Here is a 20,801-nt window from a genome sequence, read left to right as displayed (position 1 = left end):
CAACTGTTACTCAAGGAATAAGGTATCTAAACCGTCGTGTAGTGTTCAATTATCACGAGTAACGAGAAAGTTATGGTCTTTTTAATAATATTCTAAGTAAATCCAAAGGCTGCTGCCTTTGGCGGTTTCTCCGAAAAACGACGGAGAGATAATCTAATTTCGAGAATACCCAACTGTTACCCATGGAATAAGGTTTCCAAAGCCTCCTGTAGTGGTCAATTATCACGAGTAACGAGAAAGTTATGGCCTTTTTAATATTCTAAATAAATCCAAAGGCAGCTGCCTTTGGCAGTTTCTCGGAAAAACGACGGAGAGATAATCCAATTTCGAGAATGCCCAACTGTTACCCATGGAATAAGGTTTCCAAAGCCTCCTGTAGAGGTCATTTATCACGACTAACGATAAAGTTATGGAATTTTTAATATTCTAAATAAATCCAAAGGCAGCTACCTTCGGCAGTTTCTCGGAAAAACGACGGAGAGATAATCCAATTTCGCAAATGCCCAACTGTTACCCATGGAATAAGGTATCCAAACCCTCCTGTAGTGTTCAATTATCACGAGTAACAAGAAAGTTATGGTCTTTTTAATATTCTAAGTAAATCCAAAGGCAGCTGCCTTTGGCAGTTTCTCGGAAAAACGATGGAGAGATAATCCAATTTCGAAAATGCCCAACTGTTACCCATGGAATAAGGTTTCCAAAGCCTCCTGTAGTGGTCAATTATCACGAGTAACGAGAAAGTTATGGCCTTTTTAATATTCTAAATAAATCTAAAGGCAGCTGCCTTTGGCGGTTTCTCCGAAAAACGACGGAGAGATAATCTAATTTCGAGAATGCCCAACTGTTACCCATGGAATAAGGTTTCCAAAGCCTCCTGTAGTGGTCAATTATCACGAGTAACGAGAAAGTTATGGCCTTTTTAATATTCTAAATAAATCCAAAGGCAGCTGCCTTTGGCAGTTTCTCGAAAAAACGACGGAGAGATAATCCAATTTCGCAAATGCCCAACTGTTACTCATGGAATAAGGTATCTAAACCGTCGTGTAGTGTTCAATTATCACGAGTAACGAGAAAGTTATGGTCTTTTTAATAATATTCTAAGTAAATCCAAAGGCTGCTGACTTTGGCGGTTTCTCCGAAAAACGACGAAGAGATAATCTAATTTCGAGAATGCCCAACTGTTACCCATAGAATAAGGTTTCCAAAGCCTCCTGTAGTGGTCAATTATCACGAGTAACGAGAAAGTTATGGCCTTTTTAATATTCTAAATAAATCCAAAGGCAGCTGCCTTTGGCAGTTTCTCGGAAAAACGACGGAGAGATAATCCAATTTCGAGAATGCCCAACTGTTACCCATGGAATAAGGTTTCCAAAGCCTCCTGTAGAGGTCATTTATCACGACTAACGACAAAGTTATGGAATTTTTAATATTCTAAATAAATCCAAAGGCAGCTACCTTCGGCAGTTTCTCGGAAAAACGACGGAGAGATAATCCAATTTCGCAAATGCCCAACTGTTACCCATGGAATAAGGTATCCAAACCCTCCTGTAGTGTTCAATTATCACGAGTAACAAGAAAGTTATGGTCTTTTTAATATTCTAAGTAAATCCAAAGGCAGCTGCCTTTGGCAGTTTCTCGGAAAAACGATGGAGAGATAATCCAATTTCGAAAATGCCCAACTGTTACCCATGGAATAAGGTTTCCAAAGCCTCCTGTAGTGGTCAATTATCACGAGTAACGAGAAAGTTATGGCCTTTTTAATATTCTAAATAAATCTAAAGGCAGCTGCCTTTGGCGGTTTCTCCGAAAAACGACGGAGAGATAATCTAATTTCGAGAATGCCCAACTGTTACCCATGGAATAAGGTTTCCAAAGCCTCCTGTAGTGGTCAATTATCACGAGTAACGAGAAAGTTATGGCCTTTTTAATATTCTAAATAAATCCAAAGGCAGCTGCCTTTGGCAGTTTCTCGGAAAAACGACGGAGAGATAATCCAATTTCGAGAATGCCCAACTGTTACCCATGGAAAAAGGTATCCAAACCCTCTTGTAGTAGTCAATTATCACGAGTAACGAGAAAGTTATGGAATTTTTAATATTCTAAATAAATCCAAAGGCAGCTACCTTTGGCAGTTTCTCGAAAAAACGACGGAGAGATAATCCAATTTCGCAAATGCCCAACTGTTACTCAAGGAATAAGGTATCTAAACCGTCGTGTAGTGTTCAATTATCACGAGTAACGAGAAAGTTATGGTCTTTTTAATAATATTCTAAGTAAATCCAAAGGCAGCTGCCTTTGGCAGTTTCTCGGAAAAACGACGGAGAGATAATCCAATTTCAAGAATGCCCAACTGTTACCCATGGAATAAGGTTTCGAAAGCCTCCTGTAGTGGTCAATTATCAAGGGTAACGAGAAAGTTATGGCCTTTTTAATATTCTAAGTAAATCCAAAGGCAGCTGCCTTTGGCAGTTTCTCGGAAAAACGACAGAGATATAATCCAATTTCGAGAATGCCCAACTGTTACTCAAGGAATAAGGTATCTAAACCGTCGTGTAGTGTTCAATTATCACGAGTAACGAGAAAGTTATGGTCTTTTTAATAATATTCTAAGTAAATCCAAAGGCAGCTGCCTTTGGCAGTTTCTCGGAAAAACGATGGAGAGATAATCCAATTTCGAAAATGCCCAACTGTTACCCATGGAATAAGGTTTCCAAAGCCTCCTGTAGTGGTCAATTATCACGAGTAACGAGAAAGTTATGGCCTTTTTAATATTCTAAATAAATCCAAAGGCAGCTGCCTTTGGCGGTTTCTCCGAAAAACGACGGAGAGATAATCTAATTTCGAGAATGCCCAACTGTTACCCATGGAATAAGGTTTCCAAAGCCTCCTGTAGTGGTCAATTATCACGAGTAACGAGAAAGTTATGGCCTTTTTAATATTCTAAATAAATCCAAAGGCAGCTGCCTTTGGCAGTTTCTCGGAAAAACGACGGAGAGATAATCCAATTTCGAGAATGCCCAACTGTTACCCATGGAATAAGGTTTCCAAAGCCTCCTGTAGAGGTCATTTATCACGACTAACGATAAAGTTATGGAATTTTTAATATTCTAAATAAATCCAAAGGCAGCTACCTTCGGCAGTTTCTCGGAAAAACGACGGAGAGATAATCCAATTTCGCAAATGCCCAACTGTTACCCATGGAATAAGGTATCCAAACCCTCCTGTAGTGTTCAATTATCACGAGTAACGAGAAAGTTATGGTCTTTTTAATATTCTAAGTAAATCCAAAGGCAGCTGCCTTTGGCAGTTTCTCGGAATAACGATGGAGAGATAATCCAATTTCGAAAATGCCCAACTGTTACCCATGGAATAAGGTTTCCAAAGCCTCCTGTAGTGGTCAATTATCACGAGTAACGAGAAAGTTATGGCCTTTTTAATATTCTAAATAAATCCAAATGCAGCTGCCTTTGGCGGTTTCTCCGAAAAACGACGGAGAGATAATCTAATTTCGAGAATGCCCAACTGTTACCCATGGAATAAGGTTTCCAAAGCCTCCTGTAGTGGTCAATTATCACGAGTAACGAGAAAGTTATGGCCTTTTTAATATTCTAAATAAATCCAAAGGCAGCTGCCTTTGGCAGTTTCTCGGAAAAACGACGGAGAGATAATCCAATTTCGAGAATGCCCAACTGTTACCCATGGAAAAAGGTATCCAAACCCTCTTGTAGTAGTCAATTATCACGAGTAACGAGAAAGTTATGGAATTTTTAATATTCTAAATAAATCCAAAGGCAGCTACCTTTGGCAGTTTCTCGAAAAAACAACGGAGAGATAATTCAATTTCTAGAATGCCCAACTGTTACACATGGAATAAGGTTTCCAAAGCCTCCTGTAGTGGTCAATTATCACGAGTAACGAGAAAGTTATGGCCTTTTTAATAATCTAAATAAATCCAAAGGCAGCCTTTGGCAGTTTCTCGGAAAAACGACAGAGATATAATCCAATTTCGAGAATGCCCAACTGTTACCCATGGAATAAGGTTTCCAAAGCCTCCAGTAGAGTTCATTTATCACGAGTAACGATAAAGTTATGGCCATTTTAATATTCTAAATAAATCCATAGGCAGCTGCCTTTAGCAGTTTATCGGAAAAACGACGGAGAGATAATCCAATTTCGAGAATGCCCAACTGTTACCCATGGAATAAGGTATCCAAACCCTCCTGTAGTGTTCAATTATCACGAGTAACAAGAAAGTTATGGCCTTTTTAATATTCTAAATAAATCCATAGGCAGCTGCCTTTAGCAGTTTCTCGGAAGAACGACGGAGAGATAATCCAATTTCGAGAATACCCAACTGTTACCCATGGAATAAGGTATCCAAACCCTCCTATAGTAGTCAATTATCACGAGTAACGAGAAAGTTATGGAATTTTGAATATTCTAAATAATTCCAAAGGCAGCTACCTTTGGCAGTTTCTCGAAAAAACGACGGAGAGATAATCCAATTTCGCGAATGCCCAACTGTTACCCATGGAATAAGGTTTCCAAAGCCTACTGTAGTGGTCAATTATCACGAGTAACGAGAAAGTTATTGCCTTTTTAATATTCTTAGTAAATCCAAAGGCAAGTGCCTTTGGCAGTTTTTCGGAAAAACGAAGGAGAGATAATCCAATTTCGAGAATGGCCAACTGTTACCCATGGAATAAGGTTTCGAAAGCCTCCTGTAGTGGTCAATTATCACGAGTAACGAGAAAGTTATAGCATTTTTAATATTCTAAGTAAATCCAAAGGCAGCTGTCTTTGGCAGTTTCTTGGAAAAACGACAGAGAGATAATCCAATTTCGAGAATGCCCACCTGTTACCCATGGAATAAGGTTTCCAAAGTCTCCTGTAGAGGTCATTTATCACGAGTAACGATAAAGTTATGGCCATTTTAATATTCTAAATAAATCCAAAGGCAGATGCCTTTGGCTCAGAAAAACGACAGAGAGATAATCCAATTTCGAGAATGCCCAACTGTTACCCATGGAATAAGGTTTCCAAAGCCTCCTGTAGTGGTCAATTATCACGAGTAACGAGAAAGTTATGGTATTTTTAATATTCTAAATAAATCCAAAGGCAGCTGCATTTAGCAGTTTCTCGGAAAAACGACGGAGAGATAATCTAATTTCGAGAACCCCTTTTTGTCCCTCAGCTTGAATGTGGAAAATCATTATATAGTTACTTCCGGTTCATGAATGAATGGCTTCTTCTTCTTGTTGTTTTTTTGTTTACCTTATCTAATTCGTGAGAAAACATACTGCTCTGAATATCTATCTTGATTGTTAACATTTGATTTAACCGACGTAGATTCTTGATTCATTTAACAATATGCCTGCTCTTACAAACTTGATTTCATACAGCTAAACCAAACAACAATAGCTAATATAGAGGAGAAAGTACATTAGAAGACTAGAGCAAGATCAGAAGTTGGCAAGTTGCTGTATGCTGAAGGGATAGGCAAAGTTACTGCTCCCATTGAAAGCCTTATGTCCAAACAAGACGTTAACGGATTCTGTCGGGTGGAATGCATCCCAGAATATGTACTTGCTCCTATCCGGGCATGGTGTCTGGAAAGGAAGACAGGTGATCTGCCCACTGTTCTTCCCAATCCCACAGCAACCTTCGTTTAGAACACTAAATCCTGCAATATTAGAATGTATGAAAATGACTTAAACCCCTTTGACTAAATGATGAGAAGTCAGACAAGATGAGATGAGACAGATTTAGAGACCATATGATCCTGCATTGGAGATGAGATCTTGAAACATATTCCCAATGTCGATGTAAGTAAAAACAGATCCTGGTTTTGTAGTAATAAGATTGTTGACCATGGTCTTTGTGTTCAAGTTGAAGGGCTGAACAAGCTGGTTTACTTCATCTGAGCAGACTCCATTACTGCTCTGTGCCAAAATGCTTGGAATGCATCCCATTAGCCCAATCCCTCCTATCACAAATTTCCTAGCTCCAAGATTGTACAGATTCTGCATTCAGCATCACCATCATTAGAAGAAGAATACCATAATATTATTGATTGAATGTGTTTAAATGGTCCCTTTCTTACAGTGAGCTGCTGAGAGTATTGCTGCACCAAGAGATCTGCAAACTGCTGAGGATTGTAGTGATCCTTGGTATCGTAATTAGGCATGAGGTAGTTGTTGAGGTAGTCATTACTACCCATTCCAACAAAGAAGATGGACTTAGCCAGATCCTTGCTCACATCTTGTGCACCACTACTGCTTTTAATCTGTTCAAGACTGCTCTCAAAGTTCTTGATTTGCTGGTTGAATGGAATACGGCTCACCTGTTAAACGAAACAAACAGAGAAACTGACAATAAAGCCACTTTGTAGACACCAAAATAATATTGGAAACCATCAGCCAAATTTTAGGCCTCTTTTTTTGAACCATTAGTCAAACATGTGACAGAGAGAGATTTGCATAAATATATCGACTTACAAAATTCCTGCCTGTATCATCAAGAATGCCAGCAGCAGCAGATGCATAATTGACTCCATATCTAATTTGATCACCAGAAGCTTGAGAGTAAGGAGGGATCAAGGGCAATCCCAGCAACTCAGCTGCATGCATATGAATTATGATATGCCCATATCAGAAATATAAGTATCACCATTTTCCTCATAAAAAAAAAAAAGAAAAGAAAAGAAGCAGTACATACCTATTGTATCAACCATGGTATAGCCATTGGAGAATCTTCCAGTGGGGCCGCCATTGAAATCAATGCCATAAGGAAAATAGTTAGCTTTTGCAAAAGATGGCAAATCATTGTTGTTGCCATTGTCAATCAAGGAGTCACCAAAGATGAACAAGGCTGGAACCATTGCTCTACTAGTTTCACCATCTTGACCCATTGCAATGTTTGCACCAAACACCAAGAAAAACAGACAAACCTCACAAAACCTTGAAGCCTTGCAAGCCATGGTGATGTCTTTCTGCTGCATGATGTGTGTGTGTATGTGTGTGGTGGGGGGGGGGGTTAAAGAAGGTGGCGGTGGTTAGGGAGGAGTAAATGAGTTCACCTGTATGGTGTCTCAGTGGAGTAATTAGATTCAATAATATCAGATGCATGCTTAGTTTTTTTCACCACTTGTTTTGGTTTTTACCTCTTTAATGGATTCACTCGGTTTATTCGTAATTTTTGCTTTCGTTTTCATTGATTCTACAATGTAAATATCTATTTTATTTTACAACCGTGTAAGTTTTTGCTTGAAAAGGTTAGCACATATTAGATTTAAATAAACTACATGTCTGATAATTGATGCCCTGGAAAGCAAAGACTTCACAAACTAGATTTCATTAATTTGAAATATCTATCAAAAGATTACGATTCAAATGAGTATAATGACATATGCATGCAGAAACGCAAGTGTTAATTACTAGTTGGGAGGTGCAGGCAAGAAAGGAAAGATAGAGAGAGTGATAGGGTGGCTATGGCGGCATCATTTATTCAAGCATTGTCTGGGACAGTTGAGAAGATGGTTACAAAGCATTTATAACACTATAACATTAACATGGCAGGGAGTTTGACTTCGGTATAAGAATAATATAACATTGATAAACCTAATAGTGGAATGAGATTCTAATTTTATAGGGAGTACTAATTAACTGGAAGTAGAAGATGAAGATCATGCCATTTTGACAAAACATAATTGTGTAGAATCAAGGGTATGTTTGATAGAAATCTATTGATCAACAAGATTTAGCAAGGCTACGTAGATAGCTAACAAAAAATCATGTCTCATTTACATATTTTTGCAGAATCAAAGTCAAGAATAATCTAGAATTTAGATAGACAAAATTTTGGGAAACATAGGTGTCCAAACAGTATCTTCACTTGAAGCACTTGGCATCCAAGAGTGCTTCGCCTTGAAAAGGCTCAGCATCTTCAATTTTCTGATTGACAAGTTCCTTCTGAGCTGCATCGGTGATAACTTTTGTCTCTACATAAAAGAGAGTTTTAATCAATCATTATTGCAAGTATCATTCATACGAGTTGAAAGCCGGCTCAATAGGTTGTCTTCATATAATAACTTCAAGATAAAAACTATTTGTATTTGTTTTTGTATGAAATACGTATATCTACGGACTACAAAAGCATTTTATATTATCAGCATTTTTACAGGAAAAAAAAAACAAATTAAAGAAATTGTAGACGCTTTGTACTTTTTGTACAAGTGTGATTTGTGAAGATGGAATTTTTAGAGTTTTCAAGACCAATACTACAAAATAAAAACGACAAATGAAATGGACAAGAAATAAAATAGAGACAAAAAATCTGATATTCGTCGAGGCTGGTTTTAAATTTTAGGCATTTTCATAATCTAAGCCAAATCCTTAAATTTGAATGGAATCAATCTCAACGTGAATTAATTATCACAATCGTATAATATTTATTCAATCTTATAAATCTTGTCCATAAATCGAATAGGATCGTTAAAATTATTTTGGTAAAGAAACGTATGTTTCGAGAATTAATTGGTCAAATGTATTTATTTATGCATTCTGACTACTTTAAAATGCTTCCCTTTTCTGTATAAGATTACATGTTTAAAATGTAGAAAATAATTTAAAACATTCTTCAATATTCTTTTAAATTGCAGGCGATAGTGAACTGCTTTAAAATCTAAATAATAGCACAAGAAAAACTAAGGCAAAGTAGTTAAGAAAAAAACAAAAACTGATGAGTAGAATCAAAAGCTTCAACTTCTTCATCATTTTCTTCGTTTCACTAGCTCGACTGGATTCAGGTATGTCTCTCTCTCATTTTTGGTATATAGAAATTATTTTATTACTATTTTGTTTATGAAATTGTCTAAGTAATTTCTGTACATTTCGTTCGCCTTAATTATTCATGTATTGAAATAGAATATTTTGATACAAATTAAGAGATATTAGTACAATGTTTGTATTCATAGGTATGGCAAACAGTTTTTCATCTGATGATACGAGTGATGAAGTGGATGTTGCGGCTAGAAAGTCGAAGATAAGCTCGATCATTGTTGTGAGCCTCATACTGTTTCTTGTCCTCTTAGTTATTCTTTTAAGTGTTTTCCTATACAAGAGGTGGCAGCAAAAGAAAAAAGAGAATCATCATGCTCGTTTAATGAAGTTGTTTGGACCAGACGAAGAACTTGATGAGGAGCTGTCTGGGAATAATATTGTCTAGCTCGATTGAATTTTAGTTTAGTTTTGTTGAGTTTAAATGCATGTATTCATTTACGTCGTACAATATGTATTTTTCCGAACATATACATGGTGTAGTTTTGTCAAGGTGGAAATCTATTAGGACCATATTAATTTGTTCATGTACTCATTTGATATAGGTACATAGCAAAATACAATTTGTGCCATATGATTGATTTTCTGAATACATTTTCGAGATATTTATAGTATTATTATAAAATAGACTTGTTCAGATTGTATTCACATATTATTATAAGGTCATGTTAGATCGCTAACTATCTTAAATACTCCTTCTGTCCCACAATAAAAGTCACATTTTGTCATTTTTGTCCGTCCCACAATAAGAGTCACATTTCACTTTTATTAAAAATAGATACACATCCCACTAATTCACTTCACTCGCATTCCTTTCAATTTTTTTCAACTTTAAAGTATAAATATCAACTATCCTTCTTGATTAGATAACCCTGTAACGGATTTGTTGATAGACAAACTATCATTCAGTTCTAATTTGCACATAAATTAAAAAATTGTTTTGAAATGGTTTTTTTTTAATTGGGAGAATTTAGAAAAGGGAAAAGAGAAAGCGAAGTAGATTAGATATTAAGGTACATATATACTCTCCTCTAACTAAATTGTACTAGTATTTTGCTACGGAATTTGGGCGATCTCAATCAAAATTGTATGCAAAGATTGAGGCTTTGAGAAGAAAGGGCAATGGTCACTGCCTTTAATCTTGAAGACTCCTTGAGGTGGATTTTCTCTTACCAGCTTTTCTTGAATGTCGGCCGAGAGTGCGTGATCGTCCAATGTTTGGATATAGAAACGACGGCCGGTTTCGTATTTGTAAGATAATGATAATGCCTCCATCATTGGACCAAGAGGGACCAGTCTCATGGAAACCATAGCTAGCGCTACATCCTACATTGCATTGCATCACACGTCTTAGCTTACCAAGATTCTAACTTTTTTTTATGGGTAAATGAACATAAATTTAAAGGTCACGTCATAGAGGACTCGAACCCAAGACCTTTGGCCTCATGCATTAACCTCAGTACCGCTTGGTCAACTCACACACACTTCCAAGATTCTAAGTTAATACTACTTACATCTTATATCAACATATGAGAGTGAGAGAGAGAGATAGAGAGAGAGAAAGACGTGGATCAAAGCAAAGAGAAGAAATAGAGTAATATGCAGTGTCTCAAGTCTTAACTCAACAAGATTCTCTATCTTTATGCAACTTATATGAAAATGTGTGTGACTGTGTGTGAGGGAGAGAGAGAAAATGGATAGGTAGAGCAATATATGAAGACAATAATGATTCTTGGTTATCAAACAAATGTGAAGAGGCTCTCTATATTTCAAACAAAGGTTAAATTGAGTAGCTAATCCGGCATAAATTACATAGTACCTTGGGAGGAGATTGGTTGAAATATAGTCCACGCAGATGCTGCTTATCGAACATGAATGCCGTTGGGGGCTTGTCTGTACCGTTTCCATAAACAAGAGACTTTGAGTCAGGTGAAAACAATTCTCCTGAACCAAGCTGCAAGAAAACCGTTTATTTAGAGCCATCAACAAATCAGAGAATTCTGCATAGCATTCTTGAACTGTAGTTAGTGCAAGAACTCACCTCTTCAGCAAAAGGATCGAAGGGTTTCTGCCCATTAGACACCATTGTAGCACACACATACACGGCCTTGGAGATTTTCTCGGGGAGAATCTCTAATGCATACGAAATGCAAGCACCTCCACTACTATGACCAATCAGTATCACCTGCGTACAGATGCGCCTGTCAAATGCACAAATGGCATATATTTCTTTAGCTCAGGTGTTTCTTTACCTTTTCACCATCAGGTAACTTCTGCAGGTAATCAATCAAAGGTTTTGAGTAGTCTGCCAGAGTGGTGACCGTGTTTGTGTCCGTTTGATCAATGCCAGACCCCATCAGATCCAAGGAAACTGGAAGCAATCCAGATTCCTCTAGTAGAGAAATGCTTTTGTACCAACACCAAGCTCCAAATCCTTCTCCGTGTACTAGAACAAATTTCTTTGTCTTCATGTTATCCAAAGATTCGGGGGATAACTGTACAATGAGTGAAATTGATCTAACATCAAGCAATTCGGCAAGTAATTGAAACGACTGAACATCAATTCTCCCTAGCTCGTAAGATATGATCCTTTGTGGATGGAAGGCATTGCTCTTGGCTTATTGAATGAAACAGTTTGGAGGTTACAACAATATCAATTATGTGCCAATATATTACTAGAGAATTTCCAATTCCAAAATCAATATCTTTTCAAAGAAAGTTTCATCGCTATATCTCTTGCAAGAAATATGCATATCAAGCACCATTAGAATACTTCAAACTCAATGACCTCATAATTCATTACAAAATAGAGCCACCTTTTCATAGTTCCTTGAGGCTAAACTTTCGCAATCCAAATTAAGATTTTTCATAACAGCAAGTGAGCAAACAGATTAAGCGAAACAACCAATATATGTGTGACTACTCATTGCTACATCTTCTCTCCCAACAAACATACATGTATAAGTTACAATTAGAATAATTCGAAGCATGCTAAAAGATTTTAAAACTCCTTAGTAAGAAGAGCCACCTTTTCACTTTCTTGAAAAAGCTCCTTTGTTTCTCCCTTTTTCCACCTCTATAATCACCATAACTAATGAAATGATGATAATGCTCAAACTTTCCTGCCCTTCAAGATCTCAACACAGAGCAGAAAAGGGATTCCCAACCCATCACCCCCAGTCCCCCAACCCGCCAAGATCCTAGTAATTTCTTCTCAATCTCTAAAAAAGGCTAACAGATAGTATAACTAAAGCTACAGAAATTAAACAAAAGAATTAAAAAGGGCATAAAGCAAAAACCAAAAATTTCACCTCTTTGTTGTTGGAGCTAATAGTATTAGAAAGAGGGTCTGATAAATTTGCGGTGGCGCGGCGGCGAGAGCTAGTGGATCCGATGCGGCGGGACAAGGAGCCATTGTCAAATCTCTGAGAGAGCTGATGCTGCTGTATCGCCATAGCTAGAGCTTGTCTATGCAGCATTTCTTCCTCTATTGCACTCTTTCTCTTCGACATCGACCCCCTTTTGCTCCTTGATCCAATCCTCGGGTTCCCATCTTTCTTGGTCATACAGATTAACTTATTCCCCATTCTTGCTCCGAAAAGTTTAATAAAGACGCGATTTTTATCGAAGCCCAGATGCCTTAAAGAGAGAAAGGGGTGGCATTTGAAGCAAAAAACCAAGATGAATGCAGATCAACTGCAAGTGTAAGCAAGCTTTTGATGTCACTCTTTTCCAACCTTTCTTGTTTTCACACCAGTCTCTCTCTTTCCCTGTGAGTTTGGGATTTTGCAGCATCTTTTTTCAGCAGATTAGGTAACTAATTCACTCCACCGCATAAATTGGGAAATTGGTGGTTGGATCCAGAATGAATATTTGATGAAATGAGCATTTAGTCAAAAGAGTTACTATCTTGTTATTGTTTTGTCAGCCTGAATATGATCTACTAGCTAAAAGGAGTAAACTTTGATAATAATTTGACAAAAAATCAAAACAAACATAAAACAAAGTAAACTGCAAGTTCAAGAGTTAAGGTTATAATTGCAAATTCAACTCCGTCTTCATTCTCCTGAAGATTTTTATTTACAGCTTCCGATGTGGAGTATGACTTTGGGGGAAGGAGGTGGTATTTTTTTTTATTATATTTTTTGTTTTTTCACATATAACACCCGAAATATCTTACGAATATAAGAAATGTCTAATCTATCATTAAAAAGCAAACAATAAATGCCTTGTGGTGTCATTTCTAGAGCGTGGAGTCTTCTACCAAACCATAAGCAAAACTAGTATATCACCCGTGCTATGCACGGGATATAACATTTTCAAATAATAGAGATAAATGTTAAGGTAAGTAGATTAAAATATAAAATCAAGAGAAATGTACTTCTATCAACTTGTATACGGTTTTAATTTTTTATATAAGTGGAATAAAATCAAATAAACAAATGACAAAGTGGAGATGTGCGACTAAGAATTAAAGAGCATATGTTAATCATAATAAGTTATACACATAAAAGATGCAACTAAGGATCAAAGAGGAAAACTTCATATAGTTTGAATAAACAAATTGTTCATACAATTTGAATAAGATATACACATAAAGAGGAAAACATCATATAATTTAAATAAATAAATAGTTCAACAATTTTATGTGTCACATGTGAATATCAAAATTTTGTCATCAAAATAAACAATTTTAAAAAATGCATTTCATTGAATCATAACATACTTAGTAAAATATTTTTAACGCAATTAAATAATATGACATTTCATCTAAAGTATTTCTTCTGTATATATGATATTCATTTTTAATTATTATCCACACGGCACAATATCTTATGCCTCGATGCGTATATATATATAACAGTATTATGATTATAAAGATTGAGTGTTATTGAATTAAACAAAAAAAATGGTTTAAGAATACTCCCTCTGTGCGAGCCAAGATGACACATTTCTATTTTTGGTAATTTTTTCTCTCCAGTTAATATACTCTACCACTTTTTCTATCTCTATCCCTTCATACACCCACTCTTTCTTTCTTCATTTATACATACACCCACTCTTTCCAAAAATATTCTCCTTCCGTCCCAGATGGATTACGTAAAATTTTCCATAAACTATAAAATTGATAATAGAAATCACAAATTTAGGCGTTATTTTTTTTTCTCATGACGGGCCAGAAGGTGGATCCAGATGGATTATGTTACATTTTTAATTGTAGTTGTTGTTACTTCTCTTCACGTGGCATATGATGTGTAAAATCACATGGTTAAAATTAAAACATTTAAGAAACAAAATCATATATTAGTCGATTTAAAGTGCGATTTGTTAGTCAAATTCTTAAATTTATCGAAAAATCTAGGAAGGAAATAACATTGTAAGATGTTAAATTTTTGGTGTGCAGAAGACGCAAACTGTTCACGTAGATCGTATTTTGCCGGAATATTTTAAAAGTGGATCGGGGTGGAAAAAAATAATCTCCGCCAAAGTTTATGCTTTTCACACCACTTTTATAGTTTATAAGAAATGGAGTAGCCGATTTTTGAAAAAATTAATAATTTTAAGGACCAAAATCATCTTAAATATATGAATGCAAATAATTAAGGCTAAACGTGATAATTTATACATTAAATAAACAGAAAATTATATACTATCAAACCTTAATGCATCTCTTTCCTTCAGACTAAAAGTGATAAAATTTTTTTCCATATATTCATTATTCTAAAGATATGAAAAGGCTAAAATAACCAGGCAGTACTTATTCCGTTAAATAAAATAAAATTTAATAAAATGTCAACTAATTTATCTTTATTTCAAAATATTTACTTTTAAAATGTTTTTAGTAATAACTAAAACTTGCCGTATTTCAATTATATTTTTCATAGGTCCAATTAGTATTAAATGATTATATATGTCAGATTAGTATTCATAATGACTAGTGAGTAGTATTAAATTAAATTTACATTTTATAATTAATGTAATTATGTTACTCCAATTATTGAAATGTAATCTAAATAAGAACTATCTTCACTTTTTATTATATCAAACCCATAAGAAAACATTAGTCCAAATATATATGTACAAGTCATTTTTATATTTATTTTAACCTAGCCTTAAATAAGGAGAGAGAGGCTCTCCCTTTTCTCCTGCACCGCCAATTGTCGGCATGCAACTCCGGCGCCTCCTTCTTATCTCCAGCGTCTGTCTCCCTCTCTCATTCGATCCGGATCTCTCTCCTTCTCCTTGGTTCAGCCGCCGTCGTAGTTTTCCCTTTTCATCAACTCTGTCCGTATCTACCGACGCCACCACTGCCATCCGCTGAACCCACATGGCGCCATTGCCGTCCATGCCTACTTGTTGATGGTAAGATCCTTTCTATTTTATATGAGCTTAAATTTCGTCAAAACTTACAATTTTTTAAACAAACAAAATTCAGTTTTTCATCATGTATGCGCAATCAAAATTTTAATTAGCTGTAATGATCGCTAGTAATAAAAATTAGTAGTAGCAATAATATAATTAGCTGTAACGACAACTATTTTAATCAAATGAAATCAATAATAGAGCCCTCAAAGTGTTTTCTTAAAATTAAAAAGAAATTATTAAGCCAAAATAAATGTTGTTAAATTATTGCAAATCTTGACTTTGACTCTATCAATGCCTCTACTTTCGCCCCACACCAGAAATTCCGCCTACATGCGATACTAAATGCTGCATCATTCAGATAAATCTTTTAAATAAGAATAACATATCTCTATCTTCACTTCAAATGAGTCTCAAATGCTCAATATGTGACCCTGCGAAATATGGAATTAAGTAAGTAAATCTGACAAAATAAATCTTAATTTCAAAATTAAATACAAAAAACATTATACTGTAGAACATTAAACATAGTACATCCAACTTCTTATTATTTATTGATTGGCGGAATAGGAAGTTAAGAAATTTTCTCTCCCATCGACAAAGATGTGAGAATTGGTATTTATAGAGGATTGCAGAGTGATTTTGACTCCATTTCTCATATTTGAGTTCAAATCTCATCACTATTTCAAATTTATCCGACTTTCAAAATGACAAAATTTGCATAATTTGATTGCAACACGTATTTTAACATGTATTAACTCATTAACTACTGGTTTATTTCCATTTCCTAATATTTTAAAATTCTGCATTGATTTACTCAATGTTCTATATACTAACTCACGTGGTATTATCCAAGTTTCACCATAAATCATTGGTACATAGTATATAACCATGTATTTATAAGTATGTACAGTACAAATTTCAGAAGCATAGGGCCTTTTCAAAAGCTGACCTGCATTTGCGCACCTTTTTGGAGTATATCATTCACTTAAGTCACTCAACCTCCAATCTATGGACTACTTTGTTTCAAGTTTTAGAGTAGTAATATACCCTCAAAACAATGACTAAAAAAATTTCATCAATCTTTGTGCCGAAAATACCCAGCTTAAAAATTGTTGATTAATACCCCATATAAAAAGATTTTCTACAATAGCCAACTTAAAAATTGTTGATTAACAGTATATAATTTTTTTAACAATGTTTCCTTCGTATTTTAAACAAATACAATATCCTAAACTATGCAATGGTATTCAAAGATAAAATATTGTAAATAGTAAATGTTGTCTGTAAACTGAAAATAAACTCAATTTTTTTTAGCAAATTGATTAATTTATTTGCATCGTCAAAAAGCATTTTTTACACCAGTAACACTTTCACGTTGTTTATGCTTATTATTTAATCGACAATGTTATTTTATTTAATGGAGTAATTTATAGTTTATCTCGTCTCATAACATTCTCAAATGTTAAAGTAATCTAAATTAGAATTTTTGGATTACTTTATTACACAAATGTTTATTTATTACTCCATGGAATAAATATGTTTACCGTAATACCGTTTGATTAATAGTTGAAGCAATAAATTCAGCGTTTTAACTACTGGGCCAATATAATTTGTAGCAGCTTGTGTCAGAAAGTTTTTTTAGTGGCTATATTTAGTGGGAGAAAGCTAGCTTTTGAGCCTAGAACACATTTTTTATGCAGAATGGCGGTGGAGAATCCTCTACATGCACAATGAATGCTACATATATGTTCCATAGTGTATACAATATGGTCTACTTACATTTTATGAAGTTTGGCGGTAAAAATGGGCCCACAAAAACTGTGGCTTTATATATGTATAGATATGACAAATAATCAGCAGTAATCTCTGTGCACATGATGGATGACCACTGAATTAAAAGAACGTACATTTTGCACAATGACTCGACAACTAATAGAGACATCATAACATCCCAACATCATTGATACTCTCCACCTCTAACTTTCTAAAACTCAAATCCTTTGCCAGCTGTAGACCATATAAGATGCACCAAAGTGTTGCATTTAGAAGTGGAATACTTCCCAACATTAACAACAAATTCATATCTCCAAACACCTATAACATCACGAAATAATGCTCCACCAAAAGTCCGTCCTGAACCTCCTTCTTGAGAAGCATCCGTGTTGAGATTTAAAGTATCTCTCGACGGTGGCCGCCAACTAACTAAGATAGGCGATCGAGAAATACGTAGAGCTCTATCGTCGACTATCCGAGCCTCCACCACCCATTTGGCAATATTATTAATAGAATACAATATACCAAAATCTGTAAATGACATGATGATTTGGATTTTCTAAACAGAAGTCAAAATTGACATATGCATGGAAATCTTAATAGTGCTTCACAACAATTTCTTCCTCATAAAACTAAGAAACAAAAGGACATATCTTTTTCTTTTGCTCACTCGTAATATTTTTACTAGGGAAGTATGTATTTAAGTGGAGTTGGGTACTAGTTTATGAGTAAAGCAAACTTCTTCAAATTTATATATTCTTATCCTTGAAGAGTAGGCATATAGCATATAAAGAAAAATGCAACACATTCATGCCCTTTTAAGTCAAGACATATCCTTCCCTCCACAAACCATTGCACTTTACAAACTCAATCCGTACTTATATATTAATCCCACAATCTCTTATACAAATCAAGTCATTTTATCCACCAAAAAAACAAACAAAAACATCCTTAAAAAGCCATGACCAAGTTACTGACGTTCCTTTCCTTTCTTGTTTTGCTTCTTGTTCCCCTTTCAATTGTTGGCCAAGATATTTCCGATACACTTGAGATTTTCGCCAAGCTCCATGACATGGACATGGGAGATGAAGAAGGACAAGACGACTCGTTGGAGGTCATAGATCTCCCATCTTGGCATAGTCACCATAGCAACAAAAATCTTATAAATGTGGAGGGATTTGGTGCTGTTGGAGATGGTGCAGCTGACAATACTCAGGTCTTATATATATACAATCAAGTTTTAAGACAAAATATGGCTTCAAGTTCTTGATCGGTCTCATGTTGTTTCTTTCCATATTAGGCCTTCACTGATGCATGGAAACAAGCTTGTTCCACTCCAAAATCAGTTTTCTTGGTCCCTGAAGGGCGTCGCTACTTGGTGAATGCAACAAGATTCAGAGGGCCTTGTGTAGACAAGATTGTGATCCAGGTATAGTCTTTGTCTTGGATCAAAACCTGGTATTGGGAAGGTTCTTCTTTCAATGACTCGTGATTGCAGATCGATGGGACCATCGTTGCACCAGATGATCCAAATAGCTGGGATCCCAATAATCCAAGAACTTGGCTGGTTTTCAACAATCTAACCAAGGTTTATTTCCAAGGGAAAGGTGTCATAGATGGCTCAGGCACTAAATGGTGGGCAGCTTCTTGCAAGAAGAACAAGTCCAATGTAAAAAAAATTCCATCTTGATTCAAACAATCATGTCCTAATCCCAACCAACTTAATCACTTTGATCTGCTAACCAACATTGATTTCTTGTTCTTATTTTTTCTGACTCTATTATCTGTCCTCAGCCTTGCAAGAGTGCACCAACGGTGAGGCTAACTCGCCCACTAAGCTCGCCTACTATGTATGATCATAGAATCGAATAATGACGTGGAATGTCTCAATTTTCAGGCCCTCACAATAGACTCAAGCTCAGCTGTGAGAGTGAAGGGAATCACAGTTCAGAATGGGCAGCAGATGAATTTTGTCATCGGGCGTTCGGACTCTGTTCGTATCATAGATGTCAAAGTATCTGCCCCAGAGGACAGCCCCAATACAGATGGGATACATATCACTGAATCAACAAATGTAGTTCTTCAAAACTGCAAAATTGGGACAGGTTCTTGGATTTCCTCACTTTTTCAACAAATTTACTTCTCCCATGAATCTTGAATTGTGTGTTTACTTCAAACATGTGTGGATTATAGGAGATGATTGCATATCAATTGTCAATGCTAGCTCCAACATCAAGATGAAGAACATCTTTTGTGGACCTGGCCATGGAATTAGGTAATATACTCTCCAAAATAGTTTAAACCCATTTTTCAATGGACTAGCTTACTAGAAACTGCACTTCACCAGCATTGGAAGCCTTGGCAAGGACAACACCACCGGTATTGTTGAGAGCGTTGTCGTGGACAAGGCCTTCCTCCGAGGCACGACCAATGGCCTCAGAATCAAGACTTGGCAGGTAACTTATAATACTTCCTTTGACAATTGCAGATCAGTTTAGTAAGAGAGTAAGACACTTTTCCCTTGAGCATCAAGTTGGGGAGAAATGGAGAACCATTATCAATCCTTCCTTACTGAAAAGACCTTATAATAATACTTTTTGCTATCCAAAGTGGCTATATATGCACTATTGCTGTTGCAGGGAGGCTCCGGCTATGTGCGTGCAGTGCGCTACCAAGACGTCAGAATGGAAGACGTTACCAACCCGATCATCATAGACCAATTCTACTGTGACTCGCCAAAGAGTTGCCAAAACCAGGTACACTTTCACCACTAGAACTGTCAATCCATCGGGCTTTTAAGTAACAATGTATTGCCCCGATCTTTTGATACCTCTAACCAACACGTGCACACACACTATACGACCTAACAACCTCATTTCTTGTGTCATCAGACGTCAGCAGTCAACATAACCCAAATAATATATCGAAATATAACCGGGACATCAAGAAGCCAAAAGGCCATGAAGTTTGCTTGCAGTGACACAATCCCTTGCACTCACATCATCCTCAACAACATCAACTTGCAGAGAAGCGACGGCACTGTCGAGACCTACTGCAATTCCGCAGCCGGAATTGGGTATGGCTACATAAATCCCTCAGCAGAATGCCTCTCCTCTTCAGATAAGGATGCTAATATAGTTCAGCCTAATACACAACACACAGTTCATACAGAGCTTTGAATCAAATCAAATACATCTTAATTATTTTTTATACTATGTAGAACAATATAGTATGAGCAAAGGTTTGGAATGTGCCATGATTCTTGGATTGTATAATGAAAATATAGTGTGATACATCTTAGAATAGATAGTATGAAGCATATTTTGTAAGATCATCAAAGATTGTATACATGTAATGTTACAATGCATTACATTGTACTCCATTTTCATGACTCTACATTCTGCAATACAAGTGCAAATTCCTCAATTTTTCTACTTAAGAAAAAATCAGTAGGATTTAGAACAATCCACTTGAACCAATTAAAATTTCAAGTCGGACAAAATGGAAATAGCCAACTTGAGTCTTGACCACAAAATCTTGGACAAAAAGATATTACGAGTTGGATATTTCTTGATGCACTATTGTTTGTTACTCCCTCCGTTCCAAGGAAGATGACCTTTTCTTGATTGCACGGGATTTTGTGCAACTTTATTTTGTGTGCTAAGTGGAGAGAATAATGTAAGAGAGAGCGATAAAGTAGCGATTAAAAGTGTTTCAATTTTTAATAATGGATTGGTATGCCATGACCATTGAATATTTTCTCATTGATTGGGACAAACCAAAAAGAAAAGTGGATCATTTCGGTGGGACAGAGGACTTATTAGT

The 20,801-nt window shown here is 35.9% G+C and overlaps 3 protein-coding genes across 4 annotated transcripts; 1 reads left to right on the top strand and 2 right to left on the bottom strand.

Annotated features, from left to right (window-relative positions):
• Positions 1-5,330: 5,330 nt before the first annotated feature.
• On the bottom strand, positions 5,331-7,029 carry LOC125224532 (GDSL esterase/lipase At1g71691-like). Its single transcript, XM_048127943.2, has 5 exons — positions 6,718-7,029; positions 6,498-6,619; positions 6,104-6,343; positions 5,774-6,023; positions 5,331-5,683 (listed from the first exon to the last, which is right to left on the bottom strand). Exons 1-5 carry the CDS (start codon positions 6,998-7,000, stop codon positions 5,463-5,465), a joined length of 1,116 nt encoding a protein of 371 aa, XP_047983900.2. The 5' UTR covers positions 7,001-7,029; the 3' UTR covers positions 5,331-5,462.
• A 2,783-nt stretch (positions 7,030-9,812) lies between these two features.
• Positions 9,813-12,789, bottom strand: LOC125219743 (putative methylesterase 12, chloroplastic). The gene is made up of 5 exons (XM_048121788.2): positions 12,149-12,789; positions 11,090-11,332; positions 10,879-11,022; positions 10,657-10,791; positions 9,813-10,163 (listed from the first exon to the last, which is right to left on the bottom strand). Exons 1-5 carry the CDS (start codon positions 12,422-12,424, stop codon positions 9,894-9,896), a joined length of 1,068 nt encoding a protein of 355 aa, XP_047977745.2. The 5' UTR covers positions 12,425-12,789; the 3' UTR covers positions 9,813-9,893.
• Positions 12,790-17,792: 5,003 nt separating this feature from the next.
• Positions 17,793-20,402, top strand: LOC125223723 (putative polygalacturonase At1g80170). Of its 2 annotated transcripts, XM_048126993.2 has the most exons (9): positions 17,794-18,192; positions 18,277-18,405; positions 18,475-18,645; positions 18,771-18,791; positions 18,874-19,081; positions 19,170-19,251; positions 19,324-19,432; positions 19,616-19,732; positions 19,868-20,402. In XM_048126993.2, exons 1-9 carry the CDS (start codon positions 17,938-17,940, stop codon positions 20,153-20,155), a joined length of 1,380 nt encoding a protein of 459 aa, XP_047982950.2. In that variant the 5' UTR covers positions 17,794-17,937; the 3' UTR covers positions 20,156-20,402. The 2 variants fall into 2 exon arrangements, with proteins under 2 accessions (XP_088914371.1, XP_047982950.2); XM_089058245.1 differs by lacking the exon at positions 18,771-18,791 and having other exon boundaries at positions 17,793-18,192.
• The last annotated feature ends 399 nt before the right edge of the window (positions 20,403-20,801 follow it).

Source organism: Salvia hispanica, chromosome 1 (assembly GCF_029641045.1).
Source record: "Salvia hispanica isolate PSC_SH4W2 chromosome 1, Shi_PSC_v1, whole genome shotgun sequence".
NCBI lineage: Eukaryota > Viridiplantae > Streptophyta > Magnoliopsida > Lamiales > Lamiaceae > Salvia > Salvia hispanica.
Note: the sequence above shows the minus strand (reverse complement) of the source record. Positions and strands in the feature narration are given on the sequence as shown.

What these genes read in the sequence shown, in the direction of transcription:
- LOC125224532 (XM_048127943.2), bottom strand. Translation starts at nt 7,000, where the DNA reads ATGCAGCAGAAAGACATCACCATGGCTTGCAAGGCTTCAAGGTTTTGT. An exon ending in TACCATGGTTGATACAATAG is followed by an intron (nt 6,620 to 6,717) that starts GTATGTACTGCT and finishes ATATGCATGCAG; the next exon opens with CTGAGTTGCTGGGATTGCCC. An exon ending in CTCCAATGCAGGATCATATG is followed by an intron (nt 5,684 to 5,773) that starts GTCTCTAAATCT and finishes CTAATATTGCAG; the next exon opens with GATTTAGTGTTCTAAACGAA.
- LOC125219743 (XM_048121788.2), bottom strand. Translation starts at nt 12,424, where the DNA reads ATGGGGAATAAGTTAATCTGTATGACCAAGAAAGATGGGAACCCGAGG. An exon ending in TCGATCCTTTTGCTGAAGAG is followed by an intron (nt 10,792 to 10,878) that starts GTGAGTTCTTGC and finishes GTTTTCTTGCAG; the next exon opens with CTTGGTTCAGGAGAATTGTT. An exon ending in TCAACCAATCTCCTCCCAAG is followed by an intron (nt 10,164 to 10,656) that starts GTACTATGTAAT and finishes AATGCAATGTAG; the next exon opens with GATGTAGCGCTAGCTATGGT.
- LOC125223723 (XM_048126993.2), top strand. Translation starts at nt 17,938, where the DNA reads ATGACCAAGTTACTGACGTTCCTTTCCTTTCTTGTTTTGCTTCTTGTT. An exon ending in GGACCTGGCCATGGAATTAG is followed by an intron (nt 19,252 to 19,323) that starts GTAATATACTCT and finishes GCACTTCACCAG; the next exon opens with CATTGGAAGCCTTGGCAAGG. An exon ending in TCAGAATCAAGACTTGGCAG is followed by an intron (nt 19,433 to 19,615) that starts GTAACTTATAAT and finishes TTGCTGTTGCAG; the next exon opens with GGAGGCTCCGGCTATGTGCG.